This window comes from Scyliorhinus canicula, chromosome 3 (assembly GCF_902713615.1).
Source record: "Scyliorhinus canicula chromosome 3, sScyCan1.1, whole genome shotgun sequence".
NCBI lineage: Eukaryota > Metazoa > Chordata > Chondrichthyes > Carcharhiniformes > Scyliorhinidae > Scyliorhinus > Scyliorhinus canicula.
The window spans coordinates 242,565,464-242,584,642 of NC_052148.1; the positions used below are offsets into that span (position 1 = coordinate 242,565,464).

A 19,179-nucleotide genomic window follows, 5' to 3' on the forward strand; every position below is an offset into this window, starting at 1 on the left:
TCTCCATCCTCTTCCATGCTGCCCCTTCCCCGTCCAAGGATTGGAAGGCACTGGAACAGGAACAAAAACCTCGGGAGCACCGTCACCTTGACGGACTTCACCCTACCTGCCAATGACAGCAGTAACATCCCATCTGCAGCAGCCAACCTTGTGAGGTTGAGCTTGTGCAGGGCCCCCCAGCTCCCAAGACTCCTAGGTACCTGAAGCTCCTCCCTGCCTGCTTCAGTGGGAGCCTACTGATCCCCCGGGTGCACCACGAACAACTCGCTCTTGCCCAGGTTGAGCTTATACCCGGAGAAGCCCCCAAATTCGCTGAGAATCCGCATCACCTCCGGCATCACCCCCCCCCCCCCCCCCCCCCCCCCCCCCAACCGGGTCCGCCACATACAGCAACAGGTCGTCTGCATAAAGCGACACTCGATGCTCCTCCCCATCCCGCACCAGGCCCCTCCAGTTCCCCGACTCCCTCAACGCCATGGCCAGGGGCTCAATTGCCAATGCAAAGAGCAAGGGGGACAGGGGACACCCCTGTCTTGTCCCCCGGTACAGCCGAAAGTACTCTGACCTCCTCCTATTCGTGGCTACACTCGCCATCGGGGCCTCATAATGCAACCTCACCCACTGGACAAACCCCTCCCCAAACCTTTCCAACACCTCCCACAGATACCCCCACTCAACCCTATCAAAGGTCTTCTCCGCATCTAATGCCACCACTATCTCCGCCTCCCCTTCCACAGCCGGCATCATAATGACATTGAGGAGCCTTCGTATGTTGGTATTCAACTGCCTTCCCTTCACAAACCCCGTCTGGTCCTCGCACACAATCCTCTATTCTTGTGGCTAAGATCTTTGCCAGCAGCTTGGCGTCCACATTTAGCAGCGAGATGGGCCTATATAACCCACACTGCAGAGGGTCCTTGTCCCGCTTAAGGATCAAGGAAATCAGCGCCCGTGACATAGTTGGGGGCAAAGCCCCTCCCCCCTTGCCTCGTTAAAGGTCCGGACCAACAGGGGGCCCAACAGGTCCGCATACATTTTATAAAATTCGGACGGAAACCCATCCGGCCCCGGCGCCTTCCCCGATTGCATGCTCCCTATCCCTTTAACCAGCTCAATCAGCGCCCCCAGTCCCTCCACCTTCGGAAATCGCAGCTTGTCCAAGAAGCGCCCCATTACCCCCCCCCCCCCCCCCCCCTCCACCGGGGGTTCAGACCGGTACAGTTCCTCATAAAAGTCCCTAAAGGCCCCATTAACGTCTACCCCCCCTCCGCACCACCTTCCCAACTCTATCCGTCACTCCCCCAATCTCCCTGGCACGTCTCGCTTTCGGAGCTGGTGTGCCAGCATCCTGCTCGCCTTCTCTAAGGGGCAGCAGGGTAGCATGGTGGTTAGCATAAATGCTTCACAGCTCCAGGGTCCCAGGTTCAATTCCCGGCTGGGTCACTGTCTGTGTGGAGTCTGCACGTCCTCCCCCTGTGTGCGTGGGTTTCCTCCGGGTGCTCCGGGTTCCTCCCACAGTCCAAAGATGTGCAGGTTAGGTGGATTGGCCATGATAAATTGCCCGTAGTGTCCTAATAAAAGTAAGGTTAAGGGGGGGGTTGTTGGGTTATGGGTATAGGGTGGATACGTGGGTTTGAGTAGGGTGATCATGGCTCGGCACAACATTGAGGGCCGAAGGGCCTGTTCTGTGCTGTACTGTTCTATGTTCTCCCCATATTCATACACCGCCCCCTGTGCTTTCCTCCACTGAGCTTCCGCCTTTCTGGTGGTCAGTAGATCGAACCGGGCCTGAAGGCTACGCCGCTCCCCCAGCAATCGCTCCTCCGGAGCCTCCGCATATCTCCTAACCACCCCCACCATCTCCCCTACCAATCTCTCCCTCTGCTCTCCCCTCTCCCTATGGGTTCGGATGGAAATCAACGCCCCTCTAATCACCGCCTTCAATGCCTCCCAGACCGTCCCCACTCGAACCTCCCCGTTATCGTTGGCCTCAGGGTACCTCTTAATACACCCCCGAACCCTCCCGGCCCTCCCCGTCTGCCAGCAGCCCCACCTCCGAGGTCCCTCTCCTCCCCCAGCCCGAGGTCCACCCAGTGCGGTGCATGATCCGAAATGGCAATGGCAGAGTATTCAGCATCCTCCACCCTCGAAACCAGCCCCCTGCTCAGGACAAAAAAAATCAATCCTGGAATAGGCCTTATGCACGTGGGAGAAAAAAAAAAAAAGAGTACTCCCTGGCCCTTGGTCTCGCAAACCTCCAGGGATCCACCCCTCCCATCTGATCCATAAACTCCCTCAACACCTTAGCCGCCGCCGGCCTCCTACCCGTCCGGGACCTGGATCGGTCGAATGGGGGATCCAGCACCGTGTTGAAGTCCCCCCCCCCCCCCACCTCCAGGTCCGGAATGCGGCCCAACATTCGCCGCATCATCCCAGTTTGGGACGTAAACATTCACCAACACCACCCGCTCCCCCTGCAGCTTACCACTCACCATCACATACCTCCCGCCACTGTCAGCCACCACATTTAACGCCTCAAACGACACCCTCTTTCCCACCAGGATCGCCACCCTCCGATTCTTCTCATCCAGCCCTGAATGAAATACTTGGCCCACCCGCCCCTTCCTCAGTCGAACCTGGTCCACCACCTTCAGGTGTCCCCCTTGGAGCATGGCCACATCCGCCTTCAGCCCCTTCAAGTGCGCAAACACCCGGGCCCGCTTAACTGGCCCGTTCAGCCCCCTCACATTCCAGGTTATCAGCCGGATAAGAGGGCTCCCTGCCCGCCACTGGCCAGTGTCCCCCGCTCGGCCTGTTCCCCACGGCGGCAACTCCACCCTCCCCCTCTCCGCATACTCCAGCTCCTTCCTGGCCATTTCAGCAGCAATCCGGTACACAAAGCCACCTCGCCTAGGACCCCTCCTAGCCACGCCCCTCCCTCCGCAGCACTCCCGTGAGCCAGCTAACTTCTGCTGACCCCGGCAACTCCCGCCACACCACCGACCCCTCACCACGTGGGACTACTCCTCCTTCGTGCCAATCAACTGTCCCTCCTCCCCCCCCCCCCGCTCTTGCGTGGGAAAATAACAACCAACAAAGGCCCGCGCTTCTCAGCTTCGACCCCGCCGCCCCATCATCCTGCAGCGCGGGAAACCAGAGAAAAGCCCGCGCTTTCGCCCTGCCCAACCCCGCCTCCTCTAGGGCAACTCCCATTGCCAGTCCCCACCACCAGCTCCCCGCACTCCCAGTTTACCTCCCTGCCCGAACCCGTCCACCAGATCCATACAAAAAGACATAAAGACATCGCCCCACCCACCCTGAAGTCAACACACATCCTGCATTAAACAAACAGAGAACCCCCCCCCCCCCACAGAAAAAATTAAACACAGTTACATTTTCTTTTTTTAAAATTAATTTAGATTACCCAATTATTTTTTCCAATTAAGGGGCAATTTTAGCATGGCCAATCCACCTACTCTGCACATTTTTAGGTTGTGGGGGCGAAACCCATGCAGACACGGGGAGAATGTGCAAACTCCACACGGACAGTGACCCAGAGCCGGGATCGAACCTGGGACCTCAGCGCCGTGAGGCGGTTGTGCTAACCACTAGGCCACCGTGCTGCCCTACAGTTACATTTTCATACAAAACCCCCATCCTTGACCCTCAGTTTGAGTCCAGTTTCTCGGCCTGCACAAAGGGCCATGCCTCCTCCGGGGACTCAAAATAACGGTGACGGTCCTTGTAGGTGATCCAGACGCGCCGGCTGCAACATGCCAAACGTCACACTCCGTCTGTGGAGCACCGCCTTCGTCCGGTTGAACCCGCCCCTCCGCTTAGCCACCTCCGCACTCCAGTCCTGGAAGATCCGCACCTCCGTGTTTTCCCACTTGCTGCTCCGCTCCCTCTTGGTCCATCGGAGCACGCACTGGTCAACGAACCGGTGAAACCGCACCAACACCGCCCGCGGCGGCTCATTCTGCTTGGGCCTCCTAGCCAGAATTCTGTGGACCCCCTCCAACTCCAGGGGCCCCTGGAAGGACCCAGCTCCCAACAACGAGTTCAGCATAACGACCACATAGGCCGCCAGGTCCGACCCCTCCAGCCCCTCCGTGAGGCCCAGGATCCGTAAATTCTTATGCCTCGACCGGTTGTCCAGCTCCTCGAACCGCTCCTGCCACATTTTATGGAGCGCCTCGTGCATCTCCACCTTCCCCGCGACGGCCACGGCCTCATCCTCCCTTTCGGAGGCCTGCTGCTGCAGCTCCCGGATTGCGGCCCCCTGGGCTGTCCGAGTCTCCATCAGCTCTCTAGTGGTAGCCTTCAGCGACTCCAGCAGCTCCACCTTAAGCTCCTGGAAGCATCGCAGAAGAGTCGCCTGCTGCTCCTGCGCCCACTGCTTCAACTCCTCGAGGCCTCCGCCGGCCGCCATTTTGTTTCCCTTCCCCCGCTTTTCCAGGAGCGCTGCCACCGCTTTTCTGCTCGCCCCACTCCTGGTCCGGACCATAGAACCCTGGGGATCTACTGCAGACCCCTTCCCACGTCGGGAATCGTCGAAAAAGCTCCGTTGGGGGCCCTGAAAAGAGCCCCAAAGTCCGTTTTTAGCGGGAGCTGCCGAACGTGCGGCTTAGCTCCGCATAGCCGCAACCGGAAGTCCCGCATAGCCGCAATCAGAAGTCCGAACGGTGACTTTTTAAATAAAAAAATTATAAAGGCTAACATGGGAGGGACAGAGTCGGACTTGTTTTTGTATTACTTGAATTATCTGACACCTGATCTAACCCCACTTCTGAAACAGCAATATATTTAATGCCACCACAAAATATTCTGTTTCCTTGAACTTACTCTCTCTATTTCATGACACTTCTTCAGAGACTCTCCATATTTGTTCATTGACTGATAGGCCAGAGCACATTCTGTCTGGAACCACATACATTGCATCTCATTCAGATTGTCCACTGCAGCCGTTCCTTCCTAATAAAAACAAATGAGCATGTAACCGGCAAGTTCAGTGACACATGATTTGGAAATGATATCTTAACCTATTACACAATCTGGTTAACAAGGACATTCAGTGAAAATTAATCAGCCAGTTTAGCTCAGTTATTTGGTTAAGCAACCAGCTAAAGCGTTAGAACAAAAGGCTATGCATTGCATGGGTCAACGTTATATGTATTATCGGATGTGCTCTTAAAGTTGTCTTTTTCGGGTAGCAAACTAGAACTTTTATTATGAAGTATCCGGATCAACAACAATGTGGAGGATCATGCAAAGCATGTATTAAAACATAAAATTTGGGGCGGCATGGTGGCTAGCACTGCTGCCTCATACCATTGAGGACCCGGGTTCGATCCCGCCCCCGGGTTCGATCCCGGCCCCGGGTCACTGACCGTGTGGAGTTTGCACATTCTTCCAGTGTTTGCATGGGTGTCACCCCCCACAACCCAAAGATGTGCAGGGTAGATGAATTGGACACGCTAAATTGCCCCTTAATTGGAAAACAAAAAGAATTGGGTATTCTAAATTAATAAAAAAAATTAAAACTTAAAATTCACACCATGTTATTTATACACAATTTGTCATGCAGCTTATGTTCATAACAACAGCTTATGTTGTACAATTAATTAGCAATGAAGATACCAACTCTCGTAAACTTGGAACACATTTCCTCAGCTTCTTTCACAAGGTTGGCCTTTAGCATGTATTTAGCACATTTGGAATTTATAAATCTGTCAGCTGTATCCAAGGCTTGAGCCTCATCCATCCATTTGGCAGCTTCCTTTATGTTTCCGGCATGCTACAGGACAAATAACATGTTAGGACAGGAGGAACTAATATAGTTCAATATCACCAATTTGATCAACACATTCTAATCTCCTTTACGTGTTACTATCAGCATCCTGCTTAGTCTTAATCACCCCCATTTACAGTCCTTTTGTCTTTCTGACCATGACATCTTCATCAATCTCCATCTATCGCCGGCCATCTACCCAGCCCCACCGCTCCACGCCCCCCCACAACAGTGTAAATCTGATCATTTTCCAGTTCTCCCCAGCTTTGACAAAAACATTAGCTCCCTACTCTCTCCACAGATGTTGTCAGAACTGCTACGGCTGTACAGCATTTTCTGTTTTTGTTTCAGATTCTAGCATCCGCAGTAGTTTGCTTTTACAAATTCAGATCCAGTAAACTTTTAAATTAAATAAACATTTTACAATTTTGACATCTGTATTTAAATTGTTACCTCTAAATTTCCAGGACCACAACAAAATTACTTGCATTTAAAAAAGATTGTATTGCCAGATTGGAATGAATGAATGGAGTAGAAAGAAATTAGGAACACTATAACTTTGTGACTTTGTGTTTAAACTTTCCAAATTTCAGAAACATTTCCTAAAGTACAGAATTTTTCTTCTACATTTTTACCTTGTAGATTTTGGCCTTGACAAGGAACAATTCTATGAGAGTTGGGGTACTTTCAATTGCAGCATTGATGTATTCCAAGGCCAGAGAGGGTTGTCCAATTCTATCATAATGTTGGGCTAAAAAGTACTGAACCCACAATCGAGTAGTGGGTGGTTCTAGGTTTCCATCATCTATAAATGGAGGAGGAAAACCAAATTCAAATAGAAGCTTAAATAGTTTCTGGGCAAGCACGCAAACCAACGGCAACATTTTAAAAACAACTTGCATTTATATGGTGTCTGAATGTAACAGAACACCCCAGGCCACTTCACAGGAGTGCTATGATTAGATTGGATTTGTTTATTGCCACATGTACCGAGGTACAGCAAAAAGTATTGTTCTGCGTGCAGCTCAGACAGATCATTCCGTACATGAAAAGAAAATACATAATAGGGCAAACATTAATTACACAATGTAAATACATTGGGTGAAGCATACAGGAGTGTAGTACTATTCGGTAGAGATCACATCAATCCAAAAGAGGGTAGTTTAGGAGTCTGGTAACAGCGGGGAAGAAGCCATTTTAAATCTGTTACTGCATGTCCTCAGACTTTTGTATCACCTGCCCTATTGAAGAAGTTGGAACAGTAAGCAAGCCGGATAAGAGGGGTCTTTGATTATGCTGCCCGCTTTCTCAAGGCAGCGGGAGCTGTAGACAGAGTCAATGGATGGAAGGCAGGTTTGTGTGATGGACTGGGCGGTGTTCATTACTCTCTGTAGTTTCTTCCGGTCTTGGGTCAAGCAGTTGCCATACCAGGCTGTGGTGCAGCCAGATAGGATGCTTTCTGTGGTGCACTTGAAAAGTTGTAAGAGTCAATGTGGACATGCCGGATTTCCTTCGTTTTCTGAGGAAGCATAGGCACTGTTGATGTTGAAGTAATGTTTGACACCAAGCTTTAAAAAGGCACAAAACACTGGTCAAAAAGGTACGGATTACGAATCTTACGAAAGAGAAAAAAAGGTAGAGCAGTAGTGAGGTTTATGAAGAGAATTCCAGAGATTAGGTCTTGGCAGCTGAAGATATAGTCTTTAAAAGTGGAACAATTGAAATTCCAGATACTGAAGAGGCCAGAATTAAAGTGAAGCTCGGTTGGAATCTATGGACCTGGAGTAGATCACACATAAGGAAGGACTGGCAAACATGGATGAGAATTTTAGAATAGAGGTGTTTGCTTAACCAAGAGCCAACATAGATCATCGCTTCACAGCTCCAGGGTCCCAGGTTCGATTCCGGCTTGGGTCACTGTCTGTGTGGAATCTGCACATCCTCCCCGGGTGTGCGTGGGTTTCCTCCGGGTGCTCCGGTTTCCTCCCACAGTCCAAAGATGTGCAGGTTAGGCGGATTGGCCATGATAAATTGCCCTTAGTGTCCAAAATTGCCCTTAGTGTTGGGTGGGGTTACTGGGTTATGGGGATAGGGTGGAGGTGTTAACCTTGGGTAGGGTGCTCTTTCCAGGAGCCGGTGCAGACTTGATGGGCCAAATGGCCTCCTTCTGTACTGTAAATTCTATGAAATCAGTGAGAAGAGGGATGATGGAGGAATGAGTTAGGACACAAGTAGCAGAGGTTCAGATTACCTCAGGTTTATGGAGGGTAGAACGTGGGAAGCTGGCGTGGAATACATTGGAATTGTCAAATCTAGAGGCTGCAAAGGTTGACTGTTTCAGCAAACGATGTGAGCTACAGGGGTTCAGTTTGGTGATGTTACGGAGGTGGAAATGGACATTCCTGGCGATGGTGTGGATATGTGGCTGAAAGTTAATCTCGGGTCAAATATGACACCAGTGAGAGGGGTGGAGTTGGTGGGTAGAAAATTAAGTTATTTGCAGGGAGCAAACATGATAGCTTCGGTCTTCCCAATATTTAATTGAAGGAAATTTCTACTAATCCAGCGCTGGATGTTGACACAAAGTCTGACAATTTAGAGACAGTAGACAGCTGAGATGGGTAATGATGAGCTGGATGTGGTCATGGGGCACATAACACTGTCATTAAGGCAGCATCTGAATGAGCAATAGGAGGGGACCAGGGGCAGATACTTGGAGGACAATGGAATTAATGGTGCAGCAACAGGAAGAAACCACAGCAGGTCATTCTGCCTGTCATTAGGGAGATAAAAATGCCACCAAGCAAGTCCCGCCCAGCTGGACAATAGTGGAGAGGCATTAGAGGAGGAATGTTTGATCAACCGTGGCAAAGACCATACATCGTTAGTAGAAGGGGTCAGTTGCATCCCCATAATTGGTTTCAAGTTGAAGGGCAATGGTACTATCAGGATGAGTCAATTTGCATATCTAACTTAAAGTAGTGCATCATTTTTGAGTTTATTTCTCTTCCATTTGTAGACCATGGTAAAGTAGAAACATTGAATTCCCTGTATTTCTCCACACACAGCAGAATTCCAATGATGGAGGTGGGTTGGGATGGTTATGTCATTCTTTCCCTGAAAGTGCAAGTGCAAGATAAAGTAACAGAAAAGTAAATAGAATTTTGGTTTTATAAACAGCAGAGTTCAGAGTGACAAATTGATAAATTCATACAAAACATTGGTTAGCCTATTGTGAAAGTTGTGTGTAGTTTTGAGTGTCCGATTACAAAAATAATAAAGCCAGATGGTATACCATATACATTCACCAGGATGCTGCGAGGAATGGAAAACTATCTTTGAGAAACTTGGTTGGGACAATTTCCATAGGTGCAGTGATGGCTTAAGAGGTGATTTAAAAGAGGCTTTTGAAATTTAGAGTTTGAATACTGAACAGGAGAAAGGCTTTCCTCTGAAGAATTTCTGAAGGACCATCAATCTGAAATTTATTGAGGAAAGAAATCCATCCATTATCTCTAGTGCCCCCCAAGAATGCATCCCTCGCTCATTTCTATTTCTCATCAACATACTGCCCCTTGATGACATTGTACAAAAACACATCCACATGTATGCTTGTGCCACTCAACCATATCTCACCATCATCTCTCTTGACCTTTCCAGTGTCCCTTTGCTTGTCTGAAATCCAGATCTGGATGTGCAGAATTTCCTCCAACTAAATTTTAGGAAAGTCAAAGCCATCATCTTCAGTACTTTTTACAAACTCTGCTATCTACTCAATCTCGTACTTCCAAGTATATAGGATCGCCCAATGTCATATCTCAGCTCATCTACTGCTGAAACCGGCATCCATCCATCTGTTACCTCTGGACTTCATTATTGCAACGGCGTCCTCGCCAGCCTCTTATGCTCTACCCGCTATTAACTTGAGTTCATCCAAAATTCTGCTGCCTGTTTATTAGCGCACAAAAAGCTCCTTACACTAATCAAGCCAATGATTACTGGCTTGCATGGGTTCACTTTTAAGCAAGGTCTTTATTTTGAAATTTGCATCCTCGCTTCCAAATTCCTGCATGACCTTGTTCCTCCCTACCTCCAATCTCCTCCAGGTGCACAACCTTCCAAGATCTGTGCTCCTCCAATTCTGGCTTCTTGAGCTTCACTGATTTTATTTGTTCCATGACTGGTGGCAGTGAACTCAGCTGCCAAGGCACCAAGTTCTGGAATTCCTTTACTGACCCTCTCTACCTCTCTTCCCTCCTTTAAGACGCTCCTTAAAACATAACCTGTGATCAAGCTTTCAGCCATGTGCCTTAATATATCATGCTGCTCAGTTTCACGTTTTGTTTTATAACACTTCCATGAAGCACCTTGAAAGGTTTGGTTATGTTTATAGATATTATATAGAGCCAGCTTCATTATAGCAAAGGTGGCAGCAATTCGGTCCAATGAGTGTATGTGTCAGCATTGATAGGAATAAATTACATATAGATAATTTCAGTTATCTGGCAGATAATGGCCAACATAATGTTTAAGGGTTAGATTAATCTGTCATCACAGAATAGCAGGTTTATATTTAGTTTGTCTCTTGCATTCTGAATAAGTTAAAATGAAAGGAATATACGCACACCTCCTCAATATTTTAACATGTTACCTAATCTTTATTTTAACCAAGAACAGTTGTTCAGATTAGAGCAACTCAAAGACCTATTCGGAATGGGTGGAGCCGACTGGCTCAAATTCCCTGCAATTTTAGAGAACCTAGTATACTGGAATTCTTTTTACTTGGCTCTAAATATCCTGAAAGCATGGTGGTGCCTGCTGGACAAACAGCAGGAGATTTGACATTAATCTTTGCTGGTACGTTGCATGATTTTAGCTGGTTAGGTGCTGCAACACTTGAGACCTTTACTGAGAGATTCTTCAGCCCTATCTCTCAGCACCTGCACCAAAACGTTTAGGAAACTGGGCTGTGTCCTTGGAGAGGGTGTGCACTCCGTATCAGATAAATCACAAATCTCTCGATAGGTTGGTTTAGAATCTTCAGCATGCCGATGAGTTTCTGCTAATGTCACACGACTAGCTGCTAGCTGCCCAAAACAAATTTCAGGTTTGGAAATACCAATTAATACCACAGAAGTACCTGAAAAGGTTTTAACTTGTATCTGACCGAGCAGCATTTGATGCTTGTGCTGGTTGCATCATTCCATTTCCCGTTCCTTACCCAATATATATGTAAAAAAAAAATGTTGACAATTTAAAATCTAACAGTTAATCTAATGACACCAAACATCAATGTTTATTTTTATATACGGATTTGTGCAAGATTTCTAGCTGCCTAACATTGAAAGGAACCAAAAATTCTCAGGAACAGAAACTGTTAAATTCAGTGGGGAAAATCCAGGAATAGGTCTTGAAGCTATAGAAATAAATCAGTATTAAGAAATTATGTTTTAAAAAGCAATGTTGAGACGCATGATGCAATTTAATTCTCTGTAGGTGCCTTTAAAATATACAGTACATTTGTTACGTCCATTGAAAGGACATGACAGCAGTAAACAGGTACAGCGTCTCAAAACCAGCAACCTCGAGACAGAGCCTATGCCTGATTTCAGATCTAGCCAGTTTTTGAAAAGAAAAAAATTGTACCTTAATTCAATTAACAGGAGTCACACAAAATTAATTAAATATGTTTAATTTTATTAAAGTTTGTAAAAAAAAACAGTAGTGAAAAATTTATTTTTTCAAATGTTAAGCAAGGCCGACTAGGCTCTGTTGGATTCAAAGTGCAGGTCAAGCGATGGGTCAAGCCAAGTCAGGTGGGGTCATGGGCCGCTTGGACCAGTGAGGAAAAAGATGTGCACAGAAAGCCAATAACGAGTGCTGAGCAGCACCGTGCCAACGAATAACCTAGCTGAAATGTCCGAAGTTATCTTAATCATTTATCAACAACTAAAATGGATGCTTGGCAACCTACAAAAATGGCCACTTTTTTGACATCTCGGGTTTTCAGTTAGCCGGATTTGAGGCAATGGACCTGTATGTAGTTTCACCTCAAAATAATGGGACTTGAAAGTGCTGAATGATTAAAATCTAACTGTAGAACATACAGCATGTTATTGATGAAAAGAGTCATACCGCTACCTCCATCGAAAGTATAGATTTTTGAAAGGGTCCAAGAATGAACCAAGGTTCAATATTCAAGTCACACATGTACAAACAATAAAAACTTACCATTTGGGTTAAAGAGGTTGCAACTTTTCAAAGACGTTTCATACCCAACTACTAATTCTTCTAGAATCGATACCTATAAAAATAAAAAAGGCCATAAGATGTAGGAGCAGAAGTCATCCAGCCCACCGAGTTTGCTCCGCCATTCAATGCGATCAGGGCTGATCTGATATAATCCTCAACTCCACGTTCCCGCCCTTTCCCCATAACGCGACTGCTTTACTGATTTTTTAAAAATCTGTCTATCTCATTCTTGAACATACTCAATGAACCAACCTCTACAGCTCTCTGCAGTAAAAGAATTCCACAGATTCACCACCCTCAGAAGAAAACACTCTGAGATTATGCCCTCTGATCCTGGACTCTCCCAGAACAGGAAACATTCTCTAAGCATCTACCCTGTCAAGCCCCCTGAGAATCTTATGTGTCTCAATAAGGTTGCCTCGCATTCTTCTAAACTCCAATGAATACAGGTCCAACCTACTCAACCTCTCCCCGAAGAAAATCCCTTGATACCCGGGATCAACCTAGTAAACCTTCTCTGGACTGCCTCCAATGGCAGTATATCTTTCCTTAGACAAGGGGACCAAAACTGTTCACAGTATTCCATGTGTGGTCTAACTTTTGTTTTTGTATTTTTAAAAATAAATTTACAGCACCCAATTCATTTTTTTCTCCAATTAAGGGCCAATATTGCATGGCCAATCCACCTACCCTGTGCATCTTTGGGTTGTGGGGGTGAGACCCACAGAGACATGGGGAAAATGTGTAAACTCCACACGGACAGTGACCCGGGGCTGGGTTCAAACACGGGTCTTCGGCACCGTGAGGCAGCAGTGCTAATCATTACGCCATTGTGCTGCCCTAGGTGTGGTCTAACAAGTGCCTTCGCAAGACTTCCTTATTTTTATACTCCAATCCCTTTGAAATAATGGTTAACATTCCATTTGACTTACCTTAACTTGCATGCTAGCTTTGTGATTTATGCACGAGGACCCCAAATCCCTCTGTGCTGCATTTGTCTACAGTCTTTCTCCAAATAAATAATATTCAGCTCCTTTACTCTTCCTAGCAGAGTGCATAACTTCATTTTCCTACATTATGTTCTATCTGCCAAGTTTTTGCCCACTCACCACAGTGCCAATATCCCCATGTAGACTGTGTCATACTCACCACTTCGTCTTCCAACCTATTTTTGTGTCATCCGCAAACTTGGCAATAGCACATTCACTTTCTTCATCCAAGTCATTAATATATATTGTAAATAATTGTGGCCCCAGCACTGAACCCAGTGGCTGCCATCCTGAAAATGCTCCTCTTATCCCAACACTCTGATCTTCTGTCAGTTAGCCAATCCTCTATCCATGCTAATATATTGCCCCCAACACCATGGGCTCTCAATTTATTAAGTAGCCTTTTGTGCAGTACCTTAGCGAGCACTTTCTGGAAATCCAAGTACATTCCCCTTTATCTGTCCTGTTCGTTCTCACCTCAAAGAAATTTAATAAAACGCGGCAGGCATGTTTTGCCCGGTCATGCTGACTTTGCTCGATTATATTGTGCATTTCTAAATGCTCTGCTATTACACCCTTTATAACGGACTCTGGAATGACAGAAGTTAAGCTAACTGGCCTATAGGTACCTGTTTGCTGTCATCTCCCTTTTTGAACAAGGGAGGTACCGTTGCAGTTTTCCATTTCCCTGGGACGTTTCCAGAATTGAAAGACTCTCGGAAGATTATCAGTGCACCCACTATCTCTGTAGCTACTTCCTTTAATATCCTGGGATGCAACCCATCAAGTCCAGGGGACTTATCGGCCTGTATTTCTATTATTTCCCCAGTAGTTTTTCTTTTGAGAGTGTTATTGTAGATCTGCTTATATTTGATTATTTCGTATATTTGGAATGACATTAATTTTTACATGCCCTCATTATTTCCACACTTATTCTGTGTCCAACTGTATTGCTACTGTTTGGGAGCCTGTAGACTACTCCCACAAGTGCCTTCTTCCCCATGTTATTTATTTCCTCCACCCATATGGATTCCACATCGTCCGATCCAAGATAATTTATTGCTTCAGTGGGCTAGACAGCTAGTTTGTGATACAGAACAAGGCCAGCAGCGAGAGTTCAATTCCTGTACCAGCTGAGAATTCAGAATTCTCCCTGTGTACCCAAACAGGTGCCAGAATGTGGCGACTAGGGGGTTTTCACAGTAACCTCATTGCAGTGTTAATGTAAGCCTATTGTGAAAATAAAGATTCTTATTATATTATTCCATATTGTACTAACAAAGCTACCCCACCACCTGTTCCTTCCTGTCTGAGCTTATGGAAAGTCACATTGGGGAATATTTAGTTCCCAGTTTTGATCTCCTTGTAGCCACATCTCTGTAATAGCTAGAAGATCATATCACCTCAGTTTTCACAGTTAATCACTTTATTTTGTGCCAAACACTTATGTGCATTTAAGAGCCATTAATTTTGTTTTACCATTTTTTCCTTTTTGACCCGATTTGTTGCTGTTTTGTACATTGTACCTTCCTGTATGGTACACTTCGGGTATGAATATCTGAATAGCTGCCTTGTAATTCTGCCATATACTTTTGCTTTGTAAACCAACATAAGCCCTATCCAGAACCATCCCCATCTCTATTCAGTTTAAAGACCCTTAAGCTTTCTCCTCTGAAACAAAATTAAGAATACAAGAGCTCTGATATTATTATGAGCAAAGCAGTTACCTTCTCTTTATCATTGTATAATGACTTCAGCGTCGTAAACACAGGAGGACAACCTTTGCTGAAATTTATCCTCAAATATTTGTCCAAAACCTCTCTGAACTTTTCCCCTGGCAGGAAGAGAAACAGTTCAACAGACTTCCATTACTGAACATGACTGATAACAGAGCACGTAGAATCATAGAATAGAATCATAGAATCACGACAGTGCAGTAGGAGGTCATTCAGCCCATCAGGTCTGCACTGACCCTCTGAAAGAGCACCAGACCTACGCCCACACAACCTACCCTCTCCCTGTAACACAGTAACACTACCTGAACCTTTTAGACACCAAGGGGCAATTTAGCAAGGCCAATCCACCTAACCTACATATCTTTGGACTGTGGGAGGAACTGGGGCACCTGGAGGAAACCCACAAAGACATGGGGAACATACAAACATGACACAGTCACCCAAGGCTGGGTGGAACCCAGGTCCCCGACACTGAGGCAGCAGTGCGAACCACAGTGCCACCCTTAATCAGCAACTTCATAAATAGAGTTTTTAAAGCATTTTTTTCATGAGCTATATGGTGGACTGATAAAGCCACTCGGGTACAGAGTACTCCAAGTGCAATACCATAGCAACCCCTGTAAAGTCTGTGAAATACATCAATATAATTATGTTCTCCATAACTTTGAAAGAGGAGAGGACTAAATAGGATGGGATTAACTTGACATATTATCTTTATATGGGCATTGGGTCCAAAAAGAATGACCTGTTCACATGGGGCAATAATTGAATAAGAGTTCCAACTTTTTCAACAGATTCCAACAGTTTTCATCAGATTAAGTCAGGCTAACAACCAAATATGCTCCATTTGTTATATACCCAAAAGCAACCAAACTTGAGCATCCCTGGCAGAGGGACAGTCTGGCGTACTCTTCCATGTGCAGAACACTAATGCTCTAATGCCTTGTGACCTGTCTTTTTTACATTTCATTTCCGTTCATAGTAAATGAGAACTTTATCTTATAGGTTAAACTGGAATGATCAGCTAATGTGATGTTGCATGCACAAAAGCAAGTCAATTAACACCTCCAAGTACTTGTTGCAGAACATTCACTAACAATCAACACAGTTATAGGAATTTAGGTTAGTGGACAGGATCAAAAATGCAATAATTTTGCCAGGATTATCAGTGAACAAAGGAAACGTTACGAAAAATTTCTAAATTGTTTTCCTGAAGCCTATTACTAATATAGAATACAACGGAATTTAATGATCGTGGTAATGACCCCATCCACTGGCCGGAAAAACAGAAGTAACAATGCCACGGCCATTTTTAGAAGCGGCAAAGGGATTCAATGTTATTCAGGCAGTTAACTGCCTCGTTGCAGGACTTCAATTACTTTTAAGAATCCAATATCCAAGACCAATGGCAGCGCTGGAAGCAATGGCAACTACTGGCACTGCAAAAGGCAAGGAGCAGCAACATGGTGCAGGCTCCAGAACTAGCTAAGTGGGGTCAGGTTCATCAGGAGCATTCAGGATAGCACTCCACCTCCCACCTTCTCTCCCAATTGTATTGCGGCACCTACACATTTCCAGAGGAAAGAGGAGGATTACATTTCTGCATAGTTGTTTTGGGGGAAAGGAGGGAACACTCATTACTATAGGAATTCTAAGAGGTGCTCAAAACCCCTGCCACACCGAGTCAAATTCATACCTTGAGGATATAAAATTCTGACTTTACTTATGGGCAATTAATAAAGGCCAATTACAATTTGAAAATGGAAGACAGTATTGGTAGCCCAAATCAATGGGCTATGGTCTAATGGGTTGCAAAGTTAGGGATGGGAACTGGATCAGATTACTCCTATCCACCTTCATGCAATGTGATTTAAGTAGACACCAATTTATCCCACACAATTTTAATCAACATTTTGTTTGAAGACAATTCTGAAATGTTGCCATATTCTGCAAAATGGAGCAACATTTCACTTGTTCAATAGAAGCTGGAAGAACCAGCCCAACAGCAGTTCTTTATTTTGCCAGCAAGCAACAAATCACTAAATCCCCAACATGGTCAACGCCTTATAGCCAGGCAACCATTAAGAGAAAGTCAGAGGCACACAGAACAGCACCTAAGTCAAGGGCCACAATCACAAATGAACAACTGGGCATATCATCCATATCACTATGTTACAGCAGCCTTATTTAGAGGATATGAACAGGGGCAAATTAAGTTAGAGGATGCTATTGCTTTCTGAGAAAATACAAGCACAAACTATTCAAGGGCTTATTTGTCCACGTCAAAATCATATGCAGTCATCTATTCCACTGAAAAGAAACTAAATTCTCATTTTTATAACACACATCTTCCAGCAAAAGCAGCACCTTTTTGAAGCATCAGCACAAGTTTTTAATTCTGTACCAGTCACATAGGTACGTAATAATGCCATTCAAGAAAATTCTAATAAGGCAGTAAAATGCCCACGTTCAACAGTTTAAAAAATTCCATTTTGAAAAACGTCACTGGATAAATGATAAATTTTTGGAAAGATTATTTCACTCACCAGATAAAAAGTTAAGAGGTAGCCTTCTCGGCACCAGCCCTTTGGGATATTTAGTCCAAGCATTTTCATAGACATCAAGTCTTTCCTCCACATTGACTAAAGATAGAATTTGAAAAGAAAGCCGGTCACAGGGTTAAATTAATTTTACAGATCAAAATTAAATTAGGTTAAAAAGTTGACTCTTCAATGTTTAGCATCATCTGCTGAGCGCAACACAGAAAAGTGCGGTCTGATTCCAGGTTGGGTTAACAGAGTTGCTACAATTGGGCTCAAGAGGTAAACATGGAAACAAAGCAAAGGAACGTGGATGCTGAAATCTGAAACAAAAAACAGAAAATACTGGAGGTCTGCTAACAAAGAACAGAACAGTAGAGGAGCAGGCCCTTCGGCCCTCCACATCTGTGCGGATCACGTGTCCTATCTAAACCAGCCTCCTGTATTCTTCTATACCCGTCTGTTCATGTGTCTATCCAGATATGTCTTAAAGGTCATTAACGTATCTGCCTCAACCACCTCACTTGGCAGTGCATTCCAGGCCACCACCTGTGTAAAAAACTTCCCCCGCACATCTCCACTGAATCTTTCCCCTTCATCTTGAACCCGTGTCCCCATGTAATTGTCATTTTTGCCCTGGAAAAAAGCCTCCAACTGTTTACCATATCTATACCCCTAATAAATTTTATACACTTCTATCAGGTCGCCCCTCAGCCTCCGTCGCTCTGGGGGGGAACAATCCCAGTTTATTCAATCTCTCCACATAGCTAATACCCTCCATACCAGGCAACATCCTGTTAAACCTTTTCTATATTCTCCAAAGCCTCCATGTCCTTCTGGTAGTGCGGTGACCAGAATTGGACAACAGTATTCCAAATGAGGCCTAACCAACATTCTATATAATTGTGACATAATTTTCAAGCTTTTATACACGCTACCCCGTCCTATGAAGGCAAGCATGCCATCTGCTTTCTTTACCACCATTTCCACCTGTGCTGCCACATTTAAGGATCTGTGGACCTGCACACTCAGATCTCTGTGCCTCTATGCTCCTGATGGTTCTACCATTTATTTTATAGCTCCCACTTGAATTGGATCTACTAAAATGCATCACCTCGCATTTGTCCGGGTTAAACTCCGTCTGCCATTTCACTGCCCAATTTTGCAGCCTATCTATATCCTGTTGTATTCTCAGACAATCTTCATCACGATACGCAACTCCTGCAATCTTTGTATCAACCGCAAACTTGCTAATCAGACCCGCTACGTTTTCTTCCAAGTAATTTATATATATTACAAAGAGCAGGGGTCGTCTGGATGACTCAAGTCATCCAAGACTTGAAACGTTAGCAGCCATTGTTCCTACATTTGGCTGCTAACTAGCTCAATCAAAAATTTACATAAGACATTGGGTGAGCCATATCTCAATCAGGCCGGATTATAATGCCCTGCACTTCTGATGAAACCATATCTAAGCACTGGGGGGCAGCACGGTGGCGCAGGGGTTAGCACTGCTGCCTCACGGTGCCGAGGTCCCAGGTTTGAACCCGGCCCTGGGTCACGGTCCGTGTGGAGTTTGCACATTCTCCCAGTGTTTGCGCGAGCTTCGGCCCCACGACCCAAAAATGTGCACGGGTAGGAGGATTGGCATTGGTAAATTGCCCCTTAATTGGAAAAAATGGTTTGGATACTCTAAATTTTAATTTTTTTTAAATCCAAGCATTGGGGAGAGGGAAGAAAAAAAATTGGTAGAAAAAGCTAATTCTTTCCACAACCTTTAACATGGCTGTCCACATTTTCCTCAAGCCCAACATACAGATATAGCAGAAGTCTTTACCATCAAAACAAGTCCAGTCAATCTCCTTTCCTTT

General features: G+C 45.5%; 1 protein-coding gene across 2 annotated transcripts in view; it reads right to left on the reverse strand.

Annotated features, from left to right (window-relative positions):
* naa15a (N-alpha-acetyltransferase 15, NatA auxiliary subunit a) overlaps positions 1-19,179 on the reverse strand; it is a 117,285-nt gene that overhangs the window by 22,870 nt on the left and 75,236 nt on the right. For both annotated transcript variants that reach the window (XR_005460094.1, XM_038792487.1), the window contains exons 8-13: positions 17,315-17,410; positions 14,760-14,866; positions 12,023-12,095; positions 6,427-6,596; positions 5,645-5,797; positions 4,846-4,974 (exon numbers count right to left, since the gene is read on the reverse strand). Coding sequence is in view for 1 of the 2 variants with exons in the window: in XM_038792487.1 (XP_038648415.1) it covers positions 4,846-4,974; positions 5,645-5,797; positions 6,427-6,596; positions 12,023-12,095; positions 14,760-14,866; positions 17,315-17,410 (728 nt within the window). In the remaining variant the exon portion in view is untranslated. The remainder of the gene's footprint in view (positions 1-4,845; positions 4,975-5,644; positions 5,798-6,426; positions 6,597-12,022; positions 12,096-14,759; positions 14,867-17,314; positions 17,411-19,179) is intronic.